The sequence below is a fragment of the Schistocerca gregaria genome, chromosome 1, assembly GCF_023897955.1.
Source record: "Schistocerca gregaria isolate iqSchGreg1 chromosome 1, iqSchGreg1.2, whole genome shotgun sequence".
In the NCBI taxonomy this organism is placed as follows: domain Eukaryota; kingdom Metazoa; phylum Arthropoda; class Insecta; order Orthoptera; family Acrididae; genus Schistocerca; species Schistocerca gregaria.
Genome location: NC_064920.1, coordinates 653,815,161 through 653,841,394, shown reverse-complemented (window position 1 = coordinate 653,841,394; position 26,234 = coordinate 653,815,161). Strand labels below are relative to the sequence as shown.

The 26,234-nt window shown below is 38.0% G+C and overlaps 1 protein-coding gene across 7 annotated transcripts in view; it reads right to left on the bottom strand.

The window, feature by feature from the left end:
* The window catches only part of LOC126361237 (putative epidermal cell surface receptor), a 402,667-nt gene that overhangs the window by 16,771 nt on the left and 359,662 nt on the right, over positions 1-26,234 (bottom strand). For 4 of the 7 annotated variants that reach the window (XM_050007773.1, XM_050007776.1, XM_050007775.1 and 1 more), the window contains 3 exons: positions 22,986-23,205; positions 11,502-11,614; positions 4,133-4,338 (listed from right to left, as the gene is read on the bottom strand). In XM_050007773.1, coding sequence (XP_049863730.1) covers positions 4,133-4,338; positions 11,502-11,614; positions 22,986-23,205 — 539 coding nt within the window. Of the gene's footprint in view, positions 1-4,107; positions 4,339-11,501; positions 11,615-22,985; positions 23,206-26,234 lie in introns of all 7 variants that reach the window. The other 3 variants (XM_050007777.1, XM_050007774.1, XM_050007780.1) reach the window with 1 other exon arrangement.

Sequence of the window (26,234 nt, the reverse complement as noted above, 5' to 3'; positions counted from 1 at the left end):
GGGGCATCAGCAGCAGCCCATGATATGGAACCAGGCTGCATCTGCCAGCAACACTAAGCCCTACATGTGACTTGGTTCCACCATCCCACTGACCTGCCCTCCATTCCTGCTGCTGCTGATGCTGAGTTCCTAGTGGGATTTGACACCTCAGTGCCACCCACAGTCTGATTCTTCCCAAAGGGCAGCAAGTTGAAACCTGTGCATAGCCATCTCCACAAGCAGCCACAGTGATGAATGCAGAGGGAGAGGCTGCCAGGGCTTCACAACGCCAAGGATAGTAACAAAGTGCCAAAATGTACTACAATAAATAAAATGTCTATAAAAAGCTGCAATGTGCAATGTACTTGTGGTGAGACAGCTCGAATTCCTGAAATCCATCACCTGTGGTCTTTGGTCTGCTGAGGAGCACAGCAGTCATGGCTCCACGAATAAACCATGAAAATCTGCTGCATTACAGATCTGGCCTGCAGCAGATCAGTGAGACTAGATCTGATAGGCAGGCCTGCACATTAGTGGGAAACAATGGGCTTTAGATTCAGGCCTGATACATTAGAGATACCCACAGAAATGGCCTGTGATTTTAGCCCATAATGGAAGTCCACTCGTTTGGCCAAATATTCATGTGTCACAGACACCATGTTGATTAAATAAGGCCACAGTGATCAATCCATGCAACAGGTAATTTGTACGAATACTCTGAGAATAAATTCTAATGGGGATAGGTAGCAACTGACCGTAAAGATGATCGCTGAGTCACAGACAGGTACAATCACAATTCTCACAACTAAATTTTTGGCCACAGTCTTTGTCAGAAAATGAGAGTGCACACAAATATTCACAGAATCACTCAGACACAAGTCATGTGCACATGACTGCTGCCTCCAGCTGCTGTGTCAACAGTCTCCGAGAATCAGATTCAAATAAAACACTTCTCACACCTCCCGGTTTCTTGTCAGCAACTGCTAGGCTAGCAGCAAGATGTGGTGGCAGCACTGACTGCAGGGCCAGGGGAGTAATATAAAGGGGAGAAGCAGTAAGAATGAGGGAGTAGGAAAGCAACATCCAAGTAAACAAACCATTTCATCTACTGAGATGATTTTTCCAGTGCTTTTTTCAAATTTCCTTGACACACTTGAAATTCCCTGTATTCCTTGATTTCCAGAACTTATGGCAACCCTGGTAACATAATGTGACCAGGAAATTTATGTGCAACTTTCTGAAAGTTTTCCCTAAAATGTTCCACAGATGGGCAGTCTATATAGACAACTAATTACCATGTTTGACCTACCTGTAAATTCTTTTCACCGCCATGTTGGTAACTAACAATCATTTCTTTTTATCAACTAGGTTTTCAGTTTGAACTATTTTTAATTTGTAGCAGTGGAAGTGACCAGGAAATTTTGAGATCTCCTTTTAAGGAATCGACATTCTACAATGGAATTATTTAATCCACATATGTTGAAGTTTTGTACTTCACCCTGAAATAAGACCTCCTTCAGGGAATATCAAGGAATAGTGTCTGCTGCTTTGCTGAGCTTTCTGTGGAATACCTGAATGTGCATTAAGATGACTGTCATAGACTTTTGAATGGTTGAAAATGTATGATGTAACTGTGGCTGTAAGTTACGCTTTCTGCATATTTATGCATGTGTTTCAAATTGGAGATTTTCAGTATATCCATTAGATGTACAGTGTGGAAAGAATATTAATCTCATTTCATAAATGGTCATTGAAATTATAACTGATTATTGAGAATACATACATATTTATATAAAAGTAGCATTACTTTACAATGAACTTTTTAGTGTGGGTGTAAAGGTGTGTGCAAAATAGTGAAGTGAGTAATTCTGAAATGCCAGACATTGTTTACCACCCAAAAACTACTGATTCAAGGTGCAGTATGACTGCTGTACATCCTTAGAAAGTGATTTGGTAATTTTTTTCAAGTCTGATATGAAAAATATGCACAGTCATAAAAAAGAAATGAAAAGAAAAGAAACTAAACTCTGTGATGAGACCCAGAGGACCGTGCAATGCTCAACTGCCGCTGCCCAATTCTCAGCCACATGGTGTCATTTGGATCTGGTATAGAGAGGCATCGGTTCATCTCATTACTCTCCTAGATGTCATCAGCTTTTCAGATCTTGGATCTGTTGCTTCTTTTTCAGACAGCTGCTCGGGTGGCATCTCACATCTGAGTGAACACCATTCCAGTCCTCCTTTGCAGGAGAGATCCCTGGCACTATTGTGAACTGAGTGCAGGTACTCCACATGGCAGTCAGACAGCTTACCACTCATCTGTGGAGGTGGAATAAAAAACTGAGTAGTAGCTCAGATTAGAAAGGAAAGATGGGGCACTCATAATGCAGCTGATACTATGTTTTAAGGAACCAGGTGTTCTGATCCATTATTGGTAATGGTGATCAGCTTCTAAATTTATTTATCCATGTGCTTTTTACAGCTAAAAGAATTGTGCAATCTTCATTTCCTTTTTAAATGTGCATTGTTCACCTAGCTGCAAGAGTTGTTTCTGATGCACTGTGAACACACAGTCCAACAACAAGTTGATATCCTACTGCTCTCAGTTTTGAACAGGACTGTTTGCATCTTTATCATAAAGATGATACCTAGTTTGTGCTGTGTGTGTATGTTGTTGTTGTTGTTGTTGTTGTTGTTGTTGTCTTCAGTCCTGAGACTGGTTTGATGCAGCTCTCCATGCTACTCTATCCTGTGCAAGCTGCTTCATATTCCAGTACCTACTGCAACCTACATCCTTCTGAATCTGCTTAGTGTACTCATCTCTCGGTCTCCCTCTACGATTTTTACCCTCCACGCTGCCCTCCAACGCTAAATTTGTGATCCCTTGATGCCTCAAAACATGTCCTACCAACCGATCCCTTCTTCTAGTCAAGTTGTGCCACAAACTTCTCTTCTCCCCAATCCTATTCAATACCTCCTCGTTAGTTACGTGATCTATCCACCTTATCTTCAGTATTCTTCTGTAGCACCACATTTCGAAAGCTTCTATTCTCTTCTTGTCCAAACTAGTTATCGTCCATGTTTCACTTCCATACATGGCTACACTCCAAACAAATACTTTCAGAAACGACTTCCTGATACATAAATCTATATTCGATGTTAACAAATTTCTCTTCTTCAGAAACGCTTTCCTTGCCATTGCCAGTCTACATTTTATATCCTCTCTACTTCGACCATCATCAGCTATTTTGCTCCCCAAATAGCAAAACTCCTTTACTACTTTAAGTGTCTCATTTCCTAATCTAATTCCCTCAGCATCACCCGATTTAATTTGACTACATTCCATTATCCTCGTTTTGCTTCTGTTGATGTTCATCTTATATCCTCCTTTCAAGACACTGTCCATTCCGTTCAACTGCTCTTCCAAGTCCTTTGCCGTCTCTGACAGAATTGCAATGTCATCGGCGAACCTCAAAGTTTTTACTTCGTCTCCATGGATTTTAATACCTACTCTGAATTTTCCTTTTGTTTCCTTTACTGCTTGCTCAATATACAGATTGAATAACATCGGGGAGAGGCTACAACCCTGTCTCACTCCTTTCCCAACCACTGCTTCCCTTTCCTGCCCCTCGACTTTTATGACTGCCACCTGGTTTCTGTACAAATTGTAAATAGCCTTTCGCTCCCTGTATTTTACCCCTGCCACTTTTAGAATTTGAAATAGAGTATTCCAGTCAACATTGTTAAAAGCTTTCTCTAAGTCTACAAATGCTAGAAACGTAGGTTTGCCTTTTCTTAATCTTTCTTCTAAGATAAGTCGTAAGGTCAGTATTGCCTCACGTGTTCCAACATTTCGACGGAATCCAAACTGATCCTCCCCGAGGTCCGCATCTACCAGTTTTTCCATTCGTCTGTAAAGAATTCGCGTTAGTATTTTGCAGCTGTGACTTATTAAACTGATAGTTCGTGTGTATATAGGATGAAAAATCAAGACTTTTTGTTTTGTATTGATAACTGTCAATAAACTATATAGTTATCTCGAAAAATGTTGTAAAGGTTAAAAAATGTTTAATGGATAACAGAAACCAAGTTAGAGACACTAGGTACAGATATGAGACAGGAGCATACCCATTGTTTCTTGCTGGATTTCTACCTTGTAAGAGGGATTGTCGTAAGCAGACTGGGACTTGCGACCAGCTGAGATGGCAGCCTTGTTTTGACCATGCTTCCGTAGTAGAACCAACAGCAGAATAACAGCAGCTAGTGTTGAGATTGCAGCCAGAATAGCCACTGCTACTAGTGGACTATAATAACTGTTCGCTGTTTGCACAGGAGTAACCGGTGCCCCTTCTAGTTTCCCTAAAGAACATAAAACTGGTTATAAATTTTGATGTTACAGAACAACAAATATCTCTGCTAAAATATTTATACATATATATTTATCATTAAAATTAACCTTAAAAATAAATGAACTGAAATATTTGCAAACTTCTACAATTTTCAGTAGTTTGGAAACTTGATAGGAGTCCAAAATAACATACATGTTTGTTTGTTTTTGGAACACAAAGGATAATAGTCTTCAAGTGGTATTGTAAAGATCAGTGGTGGATTTATGTTTGTATTGGACATTCTAGGTGTGCATTAGAAACAGTAGGCCTCTAGGTCACTATAGCTTTTATTGCGGGATAGCAAGTTGCATTAGTTAAATTAATCCCTTGTTTGTGCACAGCAGTCAGTTATTAGCTGGCTGGCTAGTTGTTCAGTTGGTTAGTTAGATAAGGATTTGACTGACCACATTTTTTTGCAAGTATTATGGTGTAAAATATAAAATTCAGAAGGGCTACATTAACATACTGCCTGTGTCGTTTTGAAAAATGTGTTTCTGGCTCTCATCAGGTACTTTTGTCTGTCTGGATAGTCAGAGAGGTATTTCTACGGGTATATTTCCCTCCTTTTGAACCAAAGTTTTATTTAGTTAATAAATCGATCAAGTTAGTTTCTAAGTTGATGTTCCAGATAAAGAAAAAGCTTCACTTATGAATATGATAATGGTTGAGTGCAAATAGTGCAATTTATATTGATTTGTAACAGTTTTTTCCTTCTCTCTCTCTCTCTCTCTCTCTCGCTCTCTTCATCAACAGGGAGAAAATGTAGTGGCATGAAAATCAACACTAGCTAAGAAATTACACTAGTAGGTATGAAACAGTACAGTTTATTCAGCTTATTTACAATTCTTTGTAATGTACAGATATTTACTGAAGAATGTAATTTTATTTTAAGAACAAAAAAGACCGGTAAGCAGCAATGTACATGACCTGTTGCAAAATACTTTGCATATCTACTCAATAATGTGAAGTACTCATAACTACACTTCCTGTTAAATCTGTGCATGTGGAACATAGGAAACTTGTATAAAAAAAACAACACCTACATTATTTAAAAAACCAAATAAACCACCACAACTATAGCTGAAGGGAAAACCACTCTGACTTAGTAATAAAATGTCAAAAACTAGAAAACTTTTTCCTAACACAAAAGACACCAAATTCACAACTGTTGCTACATCTAAGGCATTTGCTTTTGAAGCAAAAGTGATTGCATTTATGAAGATGTTGATGTATTAGAAAGTCAGCTGAAGTGTAAGAATCATTAGATTCCACATAAAACTATTATGTGTCAGGGAAGTGGCCTATCGTGTAAGTTATTGAAAAGGTGTGTATGTAAGGATAATTGATCATTTTATTTCACATAATTTCATATCAAATGTATAGTTTGGTTTTAGAAGCAGTTTAACAACTGAAAATGCTATATTCTCTTTTCTCTGTGAGAGATTGGATGGATTAAACAAAAGGTTTCAAATGCTTTTGATTTAACTAAGGTTAATCACAAAATATGCTCCACAAGTTGGACCATTATGGAATATGGGGAGTATCTCACAACTGGTTCACCTTTTACTTTAACAATAGAGAGCAGAATGTCATTATCCACAGTGTTGATGTAGGGTCTGAGTAGGGACGGTTAAATGGGGGGTGCCGCAGAGATGCACAATGGATATGAATGGATGCAGGTGATCAGACAGGATTCTTACATACGTATCACCCATCAGAATTGTATCTAGACATATCAGGAGTCCCTCATCACTCCAACTGCACATGCCCCACACCATTACAGAGCCTCCACCAGCTTGAACAGTCCCCTGCTGATTTGCTGGTCTGTGGATTCATGAGATTGTCTCCATACCCGTATATGTCCATCCGTTCGATACAATTTGAAATGAGACTTGTCCGACCAGGCAACGTTTCCAGTCATCAACAGTCCAATGTCAATGTTGATGGGCCCGGGGAGATGTAAATCTTTGTGTTGTGCACTCATCGAGGGTACACAATGAGTGTACATCAATGATATTTTGTTGACCGCTTCACATGCTGACACTTGTTGATGGCCCATCATTGAAATCTGCAGCAGTTTGCAGAATGATTGCACTTCTGTCATGCTGAACAATTCTCTGCAGTCATCATTGGTCCTGTTCTTGCAGGATCTTTTTCTGGCCATAGTGATGTCAGAGATTTGATGTTTTACTGTATTCCTGATATTCACAGTACACTTGTGAAATGGTCGTATGAGAAAATCCCCAGTCCATCGGAGTTTCTGTGTCCCATTGCTTGTGCGCCAACTGTAAGACCATGTTCAAACTCACTCAAATGCTGCTAATCTGCCATTGTAGCAGCAGAAACTGATCTGACAACTGTGCCAGACATTTTTTGTCTTATACAGGCATTGCCAACTACAGCGCCATATTCTGCCTGTTTATATATCTTGGTACATGAATACACATGCCTATACCAATTTATTTGGTGCCTCAGTGTAAATGCTATGCCCTCTACTATTACAGGTGATTCTAAATTCTTTGTGTTTGCTGATTGCACTTTCTTGGCAGTAAAGGATGATGTGTGCACTGTTTCAAACAGTCAAGTTCATGACATAACATCATGGCTTGCAGAAAATAAAACAAAGCTAAATCACAGTAAGACTCAGTTTTTTATAGTTTGAAGAAAATGTGAAATTTTAATTTCACAGAATGGGTGTGATTGGTGAAACTGAACAGTTCAAATTTCTAGGTGTTCAGATAGACAGTAAACTGTTGAGGAAAGCCCACATTCAGGATCTTGTTCAAAGATTTAATGCTGCCGTTTTTACTATTTGAACAATATCCGAAGTAAGTGATAGTTCAACATGAAAAGTAGCCTACTTTGCTTATTTTCATTTGCTTATGTTCTATGGTATTATATTTTGAGGTAAGTCTTTCCATTCTGAAAGGATATTTTTGGCTCAGAAATATCAAAATAACTAAAAACAAAGATTAATCTTACAGCTGGTTTTCTAACTGCTAAGGGCTCTAGTGTTGTTCCAACTGTCAGACGGTAACAATTCTCAATCTCACATCTACATCTACAGCTACGTGATTACTTTGCTATTCACAATAAAGTGCCTGGCAGAGGGTTCAATGAACCACCTTCGTGCTGTCTCACTACCGTTCCACTCTCGAACGGCACGTGGGAAAAATGAGCACTTAAATTTTTCTGTACTAGCCCTGATTTCTCTTATTTTATCATGATGATCATTTCTCCCTATGCAGCTGGGTGCCAACAGAATATTTCTGCAATCGGAGAAGAAAACTGGTGATTGAAATTTCATGAGAAGATCCCATCGCAACGAAAAGCACCTTTGTTTTAATGTTTGCCACTCCAATTCACGTATCATGTCTGTGACAGTATCTCCCCTATTTCACAATAATACAAAACGAGCTGCCCCTCTTTGTACTTTTTCAATGTCATCCGTCAGTCCCACCTGATGCGGACCCCACACCGCACAGCAATACTCCAGAATAGGGCGGACAAGCGTAGTGTAAGCAGTTTCTTTGGTAGACCTGTTGCACCTTCTATGTGTTCTGCCAATGAATCACAGTCTTTGGTTTGCTCTACCCACAATATTATCTATGTAGTCATTCCAATTCAGGTTATTTGTAATTGTAATCCCTAAGTAATTACTTGAATTTACAGCCATCACATTTGTGTGACTTATCGCGTAATCGAAATTTAGCTGATTTTTTTTAGTACTCATGTGAATAACTTCACATTTTTCTTTATTCAGGGTCAATTGCCACTTTTCACACCATACAGATATCTTATCTAAATCATTTTGCAAGTTGTTTTGATCATCTGATGACTCACAGCAGTGAGTGTCACGACTATATTTGCTAGAATGCATTATTTCTGTCACTCTCCCACTGTGGTATGAGACAATAAGATCCTACTATACCCATGGTAGTATATTAGTACTGTAATGATGTTGCATTTTATTCATTCATTAATGTGTGCCTTGCATGTGGACTATTTGGTAGTTAATTTAAAATAGGTTGCAAACATAAATAAAAATAACAACACAAAAAATGAAAAATGATAATTAAAACATCTAGTCAAAATATGTAAAATAGCTATGCCGTGGAAAATATGGAAAATACTGTACTGTAAAAACCTTAGATTTTGTAGTATATTTAACAACCTAGTTAATTAGTGAAGAATCTGATAAACCCAATTTTTCCCCCTGTAACTTGTCATTTCAGAGTTTTGGCAATAATTTTTTATTTTTGTATAACTGATTAATACTGATGATGATAATTTGAGTATTTTGTTTGGCCCTGGCTTATAATGTCAGTTCATTGCGTAATTTACAAATAAGAATAAAAAATTATATGACAGTCGCTTTATTGTTCTGCATCACATGAAGACTTTTTTGTTATATAAAAGAATGTTAACTATCATAAAATAGTGTTAAAAATATATCTCATCATAACTAATTACTATGTAAAAGCCCTAGAATACATCGTCCATGAACAGCTGACGGATTACCTCAAAACTCATAACATCCATGATGAATATCAGTCAGGCTTTCGAAAGCACAATAGTACAGCAACTGCATTAATCAAAGTAACTGATGACATTAAACATGCTATGGACAGATGTGAAGCTACTATCCTAACACTGCTTGACTTTAGCAAGGCTTTTGACACAGTTGACTTCGATATATTACTAATTAAAATGAAACAGCTGAATTTCTCAAACAGTGCAATACACTGGTTCGATAGCTACCTCAAAAACAGAAGTCAACAAGTCATTTGTGGGTCGGAAAAGTCATCATGGAAAAACGTGCACTCTGGAGTTCCCCAAGCTCCGTCCTTGGTCCACTACTCTTATCACTGTACATTAATGATATTTCTTCAGTGATTCATTCCTGCAACTACCATCTATATGCCGACGACATCCAACTGTACAAGTGCAAGCCCCAAAAACATTGCTGACGCAGTAGTGAGTATGAACGCAGATCTTTGCTCTGTTTCTCGATGGGCAAGGAACCTAGGTCTGAAACTAAACCCCAAGAAATCCCAGGTCATACTTATATCTCATCCAAAGTTAATCAGCTGGTACTTTCGCGAAACAGTCCCTCAAATACTCCTCAATGGTACCCAACTACCATACCAAAAAACAGTAAAAGACCTTGGAATAATCTTGGATGAACACCTGAATTGGGAAGAACAAACAGTCACAGCTTGCCAGAAATCGCTCTCCTCCCTACATGCAATTCAAAAATTTAGAAAAATATTTCCCACCCATGTTAAACAAAAATTAGTCCAAACACTAGTCTTGCCTAATCTTTACTACTGTGATGTAGTTCAACACAGCACAAATAGTGAAAATTCTAGATGCCTCGAGCTAGTGATGAATGCTTGCGTTAGATACGTGTGCAATATTCAGTTGTATGATCATATCAGTCCTTCATACTCCCAACTAGGTTGGATACGCCCACATAAGGCACACGATCTCCACACGATGTGCTTACTTCATCGATTTCTTAGCCACTGGTGCCCCCCAATACTTATCTTCTCGCATTAAACACCTATCATCATTCCACAATCACAATACCAAATCGGATACGTCTAGCATCTTGGCTGTACCTTTACACAACACAAATTCTTTCTCCGTGTCATTCTCCATCTCAGCCATACGACTATGGAACGTGCTCCCCTGTGATCTGCGTCTTATCCAGAACTACTGAATATTCAAGAGGGAACTCAAAACTTACATATTAGGGATGGTATAGCCACCATTGTTGTGCCCCTCTCATCTCTTTCTTTCTCCTCTCCGTCACAGCTTCGAATTTTACCATTCTATTTCTCTTCCTCTAACCTATCTACCTCGTATATATCTCTTTTACCCCATTCTATCATCTTATGTCTCTGCTCGATGAGAATAACTCACAAGCTGCAAGAACATAATGAGAAAATTCCCAACTAACAATAGGACTGACATTCACAAAAGAAAGATATGTTTACTTTCATGTATATAGTCATTACTATTATTATTATCATTATTATTCTTGGTTGTTATAATTATTTTTTATTGTTATAGTTATCATTGTACTACTATTATAATCTGTATTTTTTTTCTTTAACATCAATACTGCATAATACGTTGTATGTTCTTAATGTTCTGTAGAAACTGTAACTCGTTCAATCTGAGTATGCCTGGTTAGGTGTAAGGGAGGGCCTGAAGGCCCTAATCTTACCAGGTAAAATAAATGCATAAATAAATAAAATAAATAAATGAAGACATTTACCAAATTTTAAAAACAGTTATGAAACTTTATAACTTAACTAACTTGTAGGCTCAATTGTCACATATTATAACTAAAAATTATTTGTATACAAAAAACCTAAAATCAAACAAAGGATTTAATATATTGATTGCTAAAAGAGGCTCAGTAACAGTCAGTACTGGTATCTGTCAGTTAGTCATTAATCATTCTGGACTCACTGATGTTTCAGTTATTGGTTGTATTATGTCTCAGATTCAAATAAGGACAGCAGTCAATCACAGTGTTTCTGACATGTAAAGGCTAGTGTCATTTGTCACAAGTTTATGGTCTGACACATTGTTATCTGTATGGCACTTCTGGTAATGCGCCAAAGATGCATTGTTATTACACAGCTGAGAATGAGAATGTGTGTTTCTATGTTACAGTCAAAATCTAGATCTGCAATAAATTGCGGATTTTGCAACTGTTTTCTGTATTCTTTTAAATTTGAATATTCAATGATCACTGTGCACACAGGCATCCAATGGATTCCAATTTAGTTATGTCTCAGTTTATTTTGGATTGCTATGGTTCATTCAGTGCTACAGCCCCCCCCCCCCCCCACCTGCCCCCCCTTTTTTGGTAATAAACAACAAGGTTGTAATTAACCTAAATTTTGTATGGCACATTAATGCAGCACAAATTTCTGCTTCTTTAATAAGAAAATGGCTAATTTTGGCAAGATGACAATGCAAGCATTATCAGTTTGAGAAACTCACTTGGGGAAGTAGTGTCTTCCACCTTTAAAGGACACTGTTATAGCTCTTGCAAATAATGTACTACAAATCTTTGTTGTTTTGAACATTCGAGCATAGAAAATTTGCACATACCTTGGATACTGTTTCCTTCTGGAGCTAAAGATGCAGGTTTTGTCATGAAGTCCTTCACATTACTCTTTTTTATTTTGCCATTTGTCAGGTATGCCTCCAGCCACAAGCGATACCTATAAAATTGCTCAGTTGTTAAATTTTTCACACGCTCATTCTCTCTCTCCCACTCACCTCTCTCAGCAATAACATGTTTTAAGTATGAAAAGTAAAAAGAAAAGTGTTGGCTTGGTTTACAACTGATTTTGGATATACTGAATATTGCTTGCGAACAGCCTCCTTATTGTACGGCAATGGTCTCTCTAAACCTTAAACATTGGTTTCCTGGAATTGCTAATTAATCTTTGAGGTACTGCCAAATGAGGTGATTTCAGACACTGGGGGATTTCAGACAGTATGGTTTATTTGCTCTTTCTCACTGCATAGCAATGATTTACCACTCACTTACACTTCTGCGTGCCAGTTATTTTAAGTGTGAGACTGTATTTATTCCGATCTGTGACTTTTATTTTGGGTCAATTATGTATCTAGTAAACTATCTGATGAACAGTATTAGTGTTGAAAGTTCATGTAGTATTATCAAATGGAAACTTTCTCTGTTGCAGCTGGTGGGAAGGTATTATAACCTCAGTTGCTAACGAGGTCGGTCTCCTACGGCTTTGAGACAATTCCCATCCCAGTTTGTCAAGTTTTTCATGTAAAATTGTAAAATAATGATGACTTGTACAAAATTATGTACTGTGTGGGGTGGGAGGACATATAAAAGCATGAGAGGTGCTAAAGTACAGTGTAATTATGACATGAAACATTTAGATAAAGCTGTTCATGAGATTCAGTGTAGCAAATTATTACACAGAAAAGCATGCGATTTGTGTAATAGACCTAGACTGACCATACAAAATAAAGTGCAGGAACTACATCAAAAAAGATTGGGAGGACAACCAGAATTAAATGAGGAGGGAGAAGAAGAAATGATGAAGCAAGGTATCTTGAGGGTAGCACATTGGGAATTCCTATTCACTAACTTGGATATTAATGTTTAGTGAATGGCCACCTCGATAAATCTGGCTTTTCTAACAATTTACCAGGAGTAGAATGGGAGGACAACCAGTACTAAAGGAGGAGGAAGAGGAAATGTTGAAACAAGGTATCATAATAAAAATTGATCTTTAACACATGAAATTCACTATCTCAATCCTTATCACTTGTTCATAATGATGCAAAGGCCAGTAAAATCTGATAAGAAGACTGTATAATTTCTAAAAAGTCAATTTTTGTCTGACTTTCCCCCATATACTTTGAAACTTCGGACACATTTAGAAAAAAGTATTTGAGTTTGAAATCACCTCATCTGAAGGTACCACATTTGTGAAACTGAGTGATTCTTCACTGCCTTCTAAGATCCACAGGTAAAAACTACAAAAAATGTGAATAGCATCAATAATAGAATACAGTACAGTACAGATGTTTTAAGTATCAGTCTTTCATATTAGTATTATCGATTCTGTAAAGTAACCAACAAAGATTCAACTTTTGTGGTGGTAAATGATACACCTGATTACAAAACAACAAAATACACAATGATATATTTAACTACATTGTTATACATATTTATCAACATAGTTTAATTTCCAACTTAAAGTACTCATTATGTACAGGTAGTTGAAATAATATTTAATGGCGGTTTTGTATAAGTCTTATAAAATGATGTACTGTAATGGATTATTCAAAATGAAAACAGTTATCTTATTCCTAATATCCAGCATTACTTGAAATGCTTCTGTGTACAAAATCACTAAATTTTAGCATTTGTGTGAAACCCTGAAGTGAATTAGAATTGATATTTATTTGTAAGTGATACTAAGTTTGGTTTGTGTGAATAAATGAAGATCTTTTGAGTTTATTCAAGATTTTACAATTAAACAAAATCCTTGAATCCAGATAAGAATGGGAAATATTCCAAAATAATGGAATTCTTCAGTGGTGTGTAACAAATCTTTGATGTCTCCAATTCAGTCAGTAAAGTAACAAAGTACTTTAATAACATTTTCCTACTCCAAGACTCAACTTATTTTGCACAAACCACAATATATAGATGTGGATCCTGCAAATAATCAATATTTTTGAACCAAAATTTTAACATATATTTGCCTGTACTGTGTGTAGGAATGCTACAATGCACTAGACAGTTGGAGGACTTTTCCTGAATTTTATCATTCGAGAAACATCAATCTAAATTCTGAATGCAAGTCACAGATAAACTATTTTATCAATGCACCTTAGAGTGTTTGAAAGTGATGATAATGATTATTATTTTACACACATTAATGACTTCAATCAGTCAGGTGTTGAATTATTCTTCTGTGCAACTTGAAAGTCAGTTCCATTTAGGGAGTAAATGCATGTTTCAAACACTTTTTGGTACAATGGCATGCTTTTAGACATTTATATTGCATAGTTATCTGGTTTCAGTGCATATATTATAATGACTTCCATTATATCATCTTTTATAGATCCTATTTGTATGAATTAGACCAAATTTTCATAATGTGAGTAATTTCATGAATTTTGTCACAGTCCATAAACATATGTGCTCAAGTGCCCTAGTTCAGTTCCATAGAAGTCAGTGTACTTCATACCTTCTCTCACCCCTGCCAGTCACTGCTATCAATGGTAAGTTGTGCAAATTCTTGTACTTGAGCTATGCAGAATGAAAAGTATTTTACCATCACCATAATTGTTCAACATACTCCCTCACTCCTTAGCCTCTCACCAATCACCTCTGATGTGAGCTCAATATGAAATTTGCAGACTGTAAACCAAGAAGCTAAAAATTTAAGCAGTTGTGTGCAGGACACTGCTTCATACAGCTACATGTAAAATATGGCAACAAAACATCCCTGAACCATTTCCTTTCCATGTTTGTATTATGAAGTTGGTTGACAATGAAACACTTTGTCACCAACAAATGGAAGTGGCTGAAATCTGCACTTCCTGTAATGTGATGAACAGGGTAGTTGACACATTTTTGTCGATTTCTGAAGTTTAGTATGGCTCCTACTACGGCCGCAAGAAGAGAGGCCGTGTCCATGATGCAATATGGCAGCCAAGTTGAAAGTGTATAATGTGTCTCCACAAAAAAACATAAATTTTGTTAGTAAAAGGAAAATATGTGCAAGTTGTAAGAATGAAATACTGAAGCTGAACAAATGGATATCCCAGTCTACAGTTTACAATCAATGCTGAGAAGGTGGAAATAAGCAAACTACAATCTGAAAAACATGCGACGCTAATGAAGAAAGAAGCCTTGGTCTCAGGAAAATGGAAGATAATGACTGAAGGAAGTTGCACACAGAGGTAAAAGATCTGAAAGACAGTGAAAATTTAGTGGAAAAAAAAAAAACCTCTTTTGAAGTGCTTTCTGCCGTGGATTCAGTGAACACATTGGAAAGGGTCGAAAAGTTGGAAAACAAAGTAAGCAAACCGTTGCTCGTTGTAAGTAGGCCAAACAGTGAAAATACTGTGTCAGGAGATACTCTAAAAACTATGAAAATAACTGCACGCGCCTACACTACTACTGACTTAAATGTAACAAAGGAAACTATGTTAAAAAATGTATCTCCAGCGAAACTGCTAACTGAAGAACATTTAGAATACGTGTGGCAGAAAAACAACACTAGTCAGGTGAGAAGAAGAACCTTAAATCCTCCAGTTACAAAAAGTATAGAACACAAAACAATCTGTGTGTTAGGTGATAATCACGGCCATGAAATTTCTGCAATGTTGATGAGAACATGTAGTTTCAAGGCATCTGGTTTCATAAAGCCAGGGGCTCCACTGAGTGAAACAACAGACCTAACAACATCAAGTGACGTAGCTAGTTTGAATAAAGACAATTTCACCGAGTTAATAGGAGGATCAAACGATGTCTATAGAAACGAGACATACAAGGTTATTACAGAAATGATGAACTGTTTAAATAATTTAACCCACACAAATGTACTCATTGTGAACATCCCACATCGTCATGATTTACCAACCTGGTCGTGTGTAAACCACGAAATTAATGTTGCAAACGAGTGTATCACTGAAATATGCACTAACTTTAAGAATGTTGATATTGTAGATATAAACAGATTGGAGTGAAGGTTCCATACAGTCCATGGACGTCATTTAAATACACCAGGAAAGAAATTACTAAATGAAAATATATGTACTTGCATTTTGGAGAAGAGTGAAGTAAAAGTATAAGTGACAAGCAATGGAGATTAAGAAGTGCTTTAGATGAGTTACGAGTTGTGCCATCAGCCAAACCCAAATTACCAAGTGGTTTAAACCGATTAGGCAAGAAACAAACAATCAAGTCGTCAGCCAAACGAAAATTACGAAATGGTTTAAACCGAAGTGGACAGATGTGGATGAAGCAAAAATTATACAAGCTCACCTGCTGATTGCCACCAGCAAACAGAAGCCACACACAAGAAAGACAGTGAAATTTTTGTAGGGTAAGTGCTGTATTAGAAATGCCATTAGACAAAGAATCAGAAACCGTTTCAACTAAAGTTACTAAATACCCATTTTGCTATACTACACCATAACATTCAGTCACAAATAAACAAATTTCTGTGATGTCAGTAAAAGTTATATTGACTCAATTGAAAAAGACTTTGAACTTTCCATTATCTAACTGCCAGAGCTTAATTTCATAGTTATTAACATATACAGAGCACAAAGTGGAAAACTATTAGTCTTCATGAATAAACTAGAGGTTCTGCTGAACAGGATCAGTACACTAAATATGAAGATAGTGCTTTGTGGGGATTTCAATATTGATTTTTCAAAAGACAGCAGCTCCAGAGATGCTTTGATGAATATGACCCCCACAATACACTGCCCAACAAGATTAACAGAATGCACAAATTCCATTATTGACCAAATATTCATCTCAGAAAAAAATTACAGATTCACAAGCATAGTACTGAGCATGGGTTGTAGTGATCATGAGGCACAGTTGCTGTGTATAGAAATGACAACAAGTAGTAACAGTTCTGGAAAAGTAGTTAAAAAAAGAACCTTTTCTGAAGATAACATTAGAATTTTTAATCTCTTACTGGCGAAGGAAAACTGGGAAAGCATCGCCACTCAGAACAATGTTGATAACATGTACATGAGATTTCAGAGCACTTTTCTTCTCTGTTTTAATGTAGCATTTCCAAAAGTAGTAAAAACAGTAAAACCTAACAATAATAAGCTATGTGTAACTAAAGGCATAAAAATTTCCAGTGTGAGAAACAGATTTCTGCAGTACTGTTGTAAGAAATGTAGAGTAACCCAAGTCTTCACAGATTATTCAAAAGCCTACAAAAGAATCTATGGTAGAGTAGTCAAAGAGGCAAAAATTATGTGGTATGACAATTTGATAAGAAACTCATCTAACAAAATGAGATCCACATGGAGAGTTACAAAGAAACAAACTTGTAGTTCAGTGCCAAAGAAAAAGAATGTATATTAACACTAGAAGGCTCAAAAGTCACAGACCCAAATTCAGTTGTGGAAAAATTCAACGAATACTTCACCTCACTAGCTAAAGACCTCATACGAGTACACTGTCAAGGATCAGTCTCAAGTTTCTCCAGCAAGTCACTGATTTCAACTGCTCCTATGTATGTATATAAAACAAACCCCAATGAAATTATAAGCAAAATTAAATCATTAAGCAATAAAATGTCAAGTAGTATTGATGAAGTACCTGATTTCATATTAAAAGCATGTGCTCACCACATAGCAAACCCCTTGGCAAAAAATTTTCAACCTATCTTTAAAAACTCGTGTATTTCCAGGTATTTTTAAAATTGCAAAATTTTCACCACTGCTAAAAAAACGTTCTTCTGAAAAAATATCAAACTACTGACCCATGTCACACTTAAGTTCCTTCTCAAAAACTCTAGAAAAACTCTTCTATGACAGTCTTTTAAGTTTCATAAATAAATATGCACCTCTTAAAGTATAACAATATGGTTTTAGAAACTTTAAATCTACACAGACAGCAATTTTCGAATTCTTAGACTGCATTTTAAAATTGCTTGAACAACATAAATTAGCTGCAGGCATTTTTCTAGATCTATCAAAAGCCTTTGGCATCCTTGACCATAACATTCTCCTTGAAAAATTAGAAAGACAAGGAGTAAGAAGTGTAGCACATAGCTGGTTGTGTTCATACCTAAAAAACTGCAGGCAGAAAGTATCACTTCAGTATGAATTCAACAAAATGAATAAAACAAGAAACAACTCCTTTCTTTCTATGGAATCACCAATAAAATATGGTGTACCACAGGGCTCAATCTTAGGTCCACTCTCTTCTTGATTTATGTGGACGACTCAAAAAAACTACCCTGTTTGCTGATGACACCAGCATATTGCTCACTGGATCCAGTCCACAAACTTTGTGGTGCACAGCAGAAAGTTCTATGAAAAGACTTTCTGAGTGGTTCACAAAAACAGACTCCTCATTATAAATACTGAAAAAAACTGTGTGTGTAGATTTTCATTTAATTCCTCCAACTAATCAAACGTCAGTTCAAGCCCAATTATAAAATGATCCCCTAGAAAATCTAAGTATCACAAAATTTTTGGGTCTATGGGTTCAGCAAGACTTAAAGTGGGACACACATATAAATAAAACTATCATCTGTGTGCTATGGCCTAAGAATTTTAAAGGCTACAACAAGCAGAACAACAGTACTGCAGGCATACTATGCCCAGTTCCACTCACTAATCAGATATGGGATCATTTTCTGGGGATACTCAACTCACAGTTTAATCATTTTTAGAATGCAAAAAAGAGCTTTAAGAATAATTTGTGGCCTTAAAAAGGTGGAGTCCTGTAAATCCCATTTTACTGAGCTTGGTGTTCTAAATGTTCTAAGTTTCTTCATTTACAAAACTATCTTGTTCACTAGGGACTACCTACTGAAAACAGACAAACTGCTACAGAACAAAAATGTACACAACTATAGTACCAGAGGGAAATCAAATATACATCAAAAATATCACATAATAACCACCTATCAGAGGAGCATAATTAACATTGGTGTAATACTACACAATAAGATACCAGAGGAAATAAAAAATGCTACTCATCCAATGTTAAAGCTAAACTAAAGGCATTTCTCATAAAGCACTGTTTCTCTTCTGTCAGAGAATTTCTGAATATGTAACAAAATTAATTGTAATGGGTACCTAATTTTAATTTGCCTACTATTTTGCTAATACTATGTATTATCTTTGACCCTTGTCCAATATCAACTGTACAATTTAAGCTGTATAATAAAAGTGGACCAATAAAAAAATTAATCAATCAATCAATCAAAACAGATCAAGGGAAATTGGGGGTGGGGGGATGGGGGGTGGAGTATTTTTGTGGCAAAAGTGTAACAAGATTCCAACTTTATCTGACTTCGTTCAAAATTTCTTCATTTAAGTAAGAACCTGCTGCATCTTTTGATGTAGAAAGATCGTTTTCTACCTATAAAAATGTTCTGTCAGATAAATGGAAGAGTCCAAGTGAAGAACATTTGGATAAGTTAGTTGTTTTGTACTGTTTTAGAATAAAATAGAAATAAATACAGAGCTGAATTTTGTTATCATATATTTTTATTGTTTTGTTGCCTCATTGTTCTTATTCAGGCATATGATGCTGCATAAATGCATTATTGCTTTACATATGGTAGTGCATGAACATCAATTGACAGGGTGGATATATATATATAAAATAGAAAGAAACTTCCACATGGGAAAATTATATTAAAAACAAAGATTCTAAGACTTACCAAGCGGGAAAGCGCCGGCAGACAGGCACAATGAACAAAACACACAAACACACACACAGAATTACTAGCTTTCGCAACCGATGGTTGCTTCTTCAGGAAGGAGAGGGAAAGACGAAAGGATGTGGATTTTAAGGGAGAGGGTAAGGAGTCATTCCAATCCCGGGAGCGGAAAGACTTCCCTTAGGGGAAAAAAAGGACAGGTGTACACTCGCGCGCGCACACACACACACACACACACACACACACACACACACACACACACACACACACACACACATATCCATCCGCACATGCACAGACACAAGCAGACATATTTAAAGCAGATAACCAGAGCCACTTCCTCATCCCCTCAAACCCAGAACCTCTCACAGAAGAACCCCAAAAGTGCCCCACTTGTGACAGGATACTTCCCGGGACTGGATCAGATTCTGAATGCGGCTCTCCAGCAGGGATACGACTTCCTAAAATCCTGCCCCGAAATGAGATCCATCCTTCATGAAATCCTCCCCACTCCACCAAGAGTGTCTTTCCGCCGTCCACCTAACCTTCGTAACCTCTTGGTTCATCCCTATGAAATGCCCAAACCACCTTCCCTACCCTCTGGCTCCTACCCTTGCAACCGCCCCGGTGTAAAACTGTCCTATGCACCCTCCCACCACCACCTACTCCAGTCCTGTAACCCGGAAGGTGTACACATTCAAAGGCAGAGTCACGTGTGAAAGCACCCACGTGATTTACCAACTGACCTGCCTACACTGTGACGCTTTCTATGTGGGAATGACCAGCAACAAACTGTCCATTCGCATGAATGGACACAGGCAGACAGTGTTTGTTGGTAATGAGGATCACCCTGTGGCTCAACATGCCTTGGTGCACGGCCAACACATCTTGGCACAGTGTTACACCGTCCGAGTTATCTGGATACTTCCCACCAACACCAACCTATCCGAACTCCAGAGATGGGAACTTGCCCTTCAATATATCCTCTCTTCTCGTTATCCACCAGGCCTCAATCTCTGCTAATTTCAAGTTGCTGCCACTCATACCTCACCTGTCATTCAACTTCATCTTTGCCTCCACACTTCCGCCTTGACTTACATCTCTGCCCATGCTCTTTGCCTTTAAATATGTCTGCTTGTGTCTGTGTATGTATGGATGGATATGCATGTGTGTGTGCGAGTATATACCTATCCTTTTTTCCCCCTAAGGTAAGTCTTTCCGCTCCCGGGATTGGAATGACTCCTTACTCTCTCTCTTAAAACCCACATCCTTTCATCTTTCCTTTTCCTTCCCTCTTTCCTGACGAAGCAGCCGCCGGTTGCGAAAGTTCGAAATTCTGTGTGTGTGTTTTATTTATTGTGCCAATCTACCGGCGCTTTCCCGCTTGGTAACAAAGATTCCAAGACCCACCAAGCGGGAAAGTGCCGGCAGACAGGCACAACAAAATAACACACACACACACAAAACTCCGAGCTCCCACAACCGGCGGCCGCCCCGTCAGGAAAGAGGGAAGGAAAAGGAAAGACGAAAGGATGGGGGTCCCAAGGGAAAGGGCAAGGAGTCATTCCAATCCCGGGAGCGGAAAGACCCACCCCATGGGGAAAAAAGGATAGGTATATACTCTCGCGTGCGCGCACACACACACACACACACACACACACACACACACACACACACACACACACAAGCAGACATACCTAAAGGCAAAGAGTTTGGGCAGAGACGTCAGTCGAGGCGGAAATGTGGAGGCAAAGATGAAGATGAATGACAGGTGAGGTATGAGTGGCGGCAACTTGAAATTAGTGGAGATTGAGGCCTGGTGGATAATGAGAAGAGAGGATATATTGAAGGGCAAGTTCCCATCTCCGGAGTTCGGATAGGGTGGTATTGGTGGGAAGTATCCAGATAACCCAGACGGTGTAACACTGTGCCAAGATGTGCTGGCCGTGCACCAAGGCATGTTTAGCCACAGGGTGATCCTCATTACCAACAAACACTGTCTGCCTGTGTCCATTCATACAAATGGACAGTTTGTTGCTGGTCATTCCCACATAGAAAGCGTCACAGTGTAGGCAGGTCAGTTGGTAAATCACGTGGGTGCTTTCACACATGGCTCTGCCTTTGATCGTGTACACCTTCCGGGTTATAGGACTGGAGTAGGTGGTGGTGGGAGGGTGCGTAGGACAGGTTTTACACCGGGGGCGGTTGCAAGGGTAGGAGCCAGAGGGTAGGACCTTCCCTTTCACCTAACTCCATCAAACTCCTGACCCCACCAACACCTTGCACTCCTACCTTCTACCTACTTCCTAAAATTCACAAACCCAAACATCCCGGCCGCCCCATTGTAGCTGGTTACCAAGCCCCCACAGAACTTATCTCTGCCTTCGTAGATCAACACCTTCAACCCATTACATGCAGTCTCCCATCCTTCATCAAAGACACCAACCACTTTCTCGAACGCCTGGAATCCTTGCCCAGTCCGTTACCCCCAGAAACCATCCTTGTAACCCTATACACAAATATCCCGCACGTCCAGGGCCTCGCTGCAATGGAGCACTTCCTTTCACGCCGATCACCTGCCACCCTACCTAAAACCTCTTTCCTCATCACCTTAGCCAGCTTCATCCTGACCCACAACTTCTTCACTTTTGAAGGCCAGACATACCAACCATTAAAGGGAAGCCCTCTCTCCCTGAGTGGAAGTTCAGCATGTTCATCACTGTGCCACATCACTCAGAAGTCAGTTGAAATGTGTTCAGAAAGTACTCACAATATGCCTTAGGACAACTTTACCTCTGGTCAACAATGTATCTAAAAACAACTACTGTTACTCATTTCACAATTTTGTATCCTCCTATAGGTAGTGTACCATAGCTACTTTGAAGCAATAGTGAGATACCACATTACCTATTGGGGAATTGCTAGCAATTTGACAAGAAACTAATTATTAGCATTATGTGCAGTGCAAAGCCAAGGGAATCTTGTTGGCCACTATTAAGAGGCCTAAATATAATAAGTGTTCCCTCGCTGCATTCTTCTGAAATACTTCTTCTCACAAATAGTCATCCAGATTTGTTTGCTCCAAACAACTTTCAGCATGGATGTGAAAACTAGAAACAAAGAATGTTTCATGCTTTCTACTCATAGTCTCAATGTTTTCACACAGAACCCACTGTATATGCAGTGAAAATATAAATTAGTCAAAAAATGACATAGTTTCAAAAGACTGAGACTGATTCAGTAAAAAGAAAGTATATATCATCTGGTCCAAAATGCTGTTATTCTATTGATTAATTTTTATTGGTGATCTGGCCATTTGAGCATGATAAAAATTAATAGTACACATATATTCCGATATTTTATAATTCTACTAAATGTTGTATTCGATGTACAATCTATTATAGCGGTAAGCTTGATAGGTCTCCCTTACACTAAATCAATGATTTAATATATATGTTATAAAACAATAAAATTCCGATTCTGATGCATTGGAGCTCTCATTTAATATAAAGGCAGACCAACATTAAGCACTTTTTGTTAACTTCAAAACTCATTTATATCTTGTGCTTTGAGTAAAACTGATATTTTTAAACTGAGTATGGAGTGAAAATAATTAAATAGATTAATAACTTTATTCTACATCAATAGGAACACTGACCTGGTTCCTGGCTTAAGATCTTGGATTATAGCCTTGGGTGGTGCATCTCTCTTGACAATTTTGAAGGTACTGAAGTCTTCTTTGCCAGCATCACTCTGATATATAGCACGAAATACGTTGACATACTTGTCTGGTGGATAAGGGACGCCATCCCATTGTATTTCAACTGATGTTGCTTTGAGCTGCGAAACATCGACTTTTAATTCGAAGAAGTATGGATCTGTAACAAAGTCACAATTTGGTAGCCTCCACTATAAATGCATGCATCCCCCCCCCCCCACACACACACACACCAGTAAGCATCATTTATTTCCAGTTTTGGTGTATGGAGAAAACACATGAAATATGTCTTACTGTTTGCTTCCCTAAAAAGTGATCTTTTCCCCCTGGGTCTTTTCATTATTGCATGTATGAACTTTCATTCTTCTCCCCACTTCCCTCACAGATTCTATGTACTTCCCTAGGTCCACAAAAACTCAACGACTCAACATGTCGCATTCCCTATGTAGCTTCACTAAAGGATGTACTGCTCTTTTAGATCAGGGTCATCAAACTGTATCAACACCATATCCTACTGCATTGAATGTATTAACCATGACCTTCACAAGCTCTCTGTAGTTCTTGTTCCTTTATTATCTGGTGTTCTGTTTGTGATGTTCTGAATAATGAGCAAACTTTGTTATGCAAGATTATTGTAAATGAGACTACAGCATATGACACATTGTGAGAAAAGAAGTCTGACCAAGATATATTGGTGAGTTTGTACAAATAACAAGGTGAGCAAATGAATAATGGGAAATTGTAGCCTCTGAGCAAACTTTACATCACCATATCACGATAACCAGCCCAGGTTGTCATAACGTACACATACAAAATTGAGATATACCATATTAAGAGTAGACTGATACACAGTATCTTGTCAAAAATTTCGGTGTCCAAGAGAGGGACAGATTCTGAAGATGGCTTGATACCAGAAACACAACACACAAAATGTTAAAGACTGTACAGTGAAAAAGCACTCAACAATGAGTGTTATATTGTCTAATGGAATTATGATTTTGGACTCTCTTCATGATTTTATATACATTTCAGACGTGTCATTCAGTTGAAAAGTTGTGAAATTGCTCTGAAAGATTTGTCAGTCATGCATAATTTCTTTGAATTAAGCTTCGCTTTTATTTGAACTTGAGTAATTACAAAGATTTCTCTTTAGTGATTTCTTCAATATCAGAAGAAATGTATTGTGATCAATTGCTGCCATCTTCATCTGGTGAAATGCAAATTGATGTAACAGTCAACAGGCACATAATATGCATTCAATTTCCTTTGCAATATGAACATCTCTCTTTTATCAGTCACTTTAGATGCATGCTCAATGGAACATTCTATATAATATACCAAATAGTTATATTTAAACTTATGCCACATGAGCCAGTGTAGACAGAAAACTATTTACCAAATGTGAACCCAACTTTATATTAATGTTCAGATTGTGTGCTGCAGGATTTGTGGTGTTAGGATCATGATCTGCTGTTAGACACTGGTACTGCTATGGTGAAGTAGGCTGAAACACAACCATCAGTTTGCATTACAAAGTTGCAGACAGTCAACATGGGTCTAGACTAGGTGAGCAGAGCTTCACTTGTAAAGCTGTTTTATCAAAACAACAGCAATAGTGTCATTACTTTTCATGAGTACTGACACATTAAAAGATTATTGAGAGGTCCTCTTTCCACTCCAGAGTTGAAGAACATGATTGAGAAGTTTGAATTAGCAAGTGATTTGGAAAACATGTCTGGAAGAGGCCAATGGCCAACTGCATCACAAACTGTTGAAGAAGTTACTGTTGCCATGGCCGAGAATGTAGGCCACAAAGTGTGATCTTCAAGTAGAGCACAATCTGTGTCATGACAACCAAACATTTTATGGTCCACTGTTTGAAAAGTGCTGCAAACAACTGTGAATGGTAACTGTACAATCTCCACAGTACTCACCAACTTTTACAACTTGATGCAGACATTAAAGCAGAATTTGCTCTTATGTTTCTTCCAAGGGCTTAAGCTGATGACATGTGACCTTTGAACATTTTGTGGCATACTGAAGCACCTTTATTCATTTTTCTCTTCTGCATGTTGTTACAAATGCTCCCACAAAGTTTCATTGTCCTACAATCACCTGTTTTTTTTTTTTTTTTTTGTTTTTTGTTTTTTTTTTGGGGGGGGGGGGAGGCCTCTCAGATATCAAAAATCTAATTATAATCTAATTATAACCACCCTGTATGTCAATAATATTATTACATTTGTCCATTTCTTGTGTCTAATTTCTGTTCTGTGAAGGACTACAGACATAGTGTACTTTTCATTCCTTTGTTGTTTCCTCCTACCAAGAAGGAGAACCTTCAATCTTGTGGAACAAGTGGAGGTGTACACTAAGAAAATATAATAATGCAAAGTCCAGGTTGGAATATCAACCATATTATGAAAGGGATAGATTGCTACTTGCCATAAAGATGACACACTGGGGTGGAGATAGGCACAACATTCTCCTCCTCGCCCCCCTCCCCTCCCCCACCTCAACATTCTCCTGACTCTCCACCTGGCAGCCTTGAGCCTTGTTCTGCCTCCATCAGACGCTCTGCCAGACAGCGCTCAGTTCTCTTCCACCATATGTACCTTGCTGTCCCTCCTCCTTCCCTGCCCCTCTCCAAATTGATGGTTCCATCCACTGCAGTTGAATTCTGGCCACAGACAGCAGTCATGTGCGTGCCGTAAGGTGTGCTTCCTTGTGTCAATGCATGTACATTTCATTTCTGAAGAAGTCTTTGCCTGAAAGCTCAGCCTTCTCTTTGTACCAGTCTGCAACTCAATGTGTCTTCTTTATGGTGAGTAGTGATCTATGCTTTTCATAATGTTGTTAACACAATAGAAGCAACTTTTAGAAGGTGTGTATTGTATTTACAATAAATCATCACTGTCTGGCCTAATGCTATTTATGCGTATGCCACTTAAAATAAACCTAGTACATTAGAAGGAAACTGACTATTTTGAAAAGTATATGCTGCTTCTTAGTTGCATTAAATAGCTTCTGTTTTTACTTCCATTGATAGGTTAATGCCCTCTTGATTGCCCAAGTACTTTTCAAAGAAAGTAGGTACCTCCAGTTGTAATAGCAAATGACTGTTTACAATACACTAACTTGTAATGCCGCAATAAATGAATACTATTACTTGCAGTGTAGCTCTAAATTCAC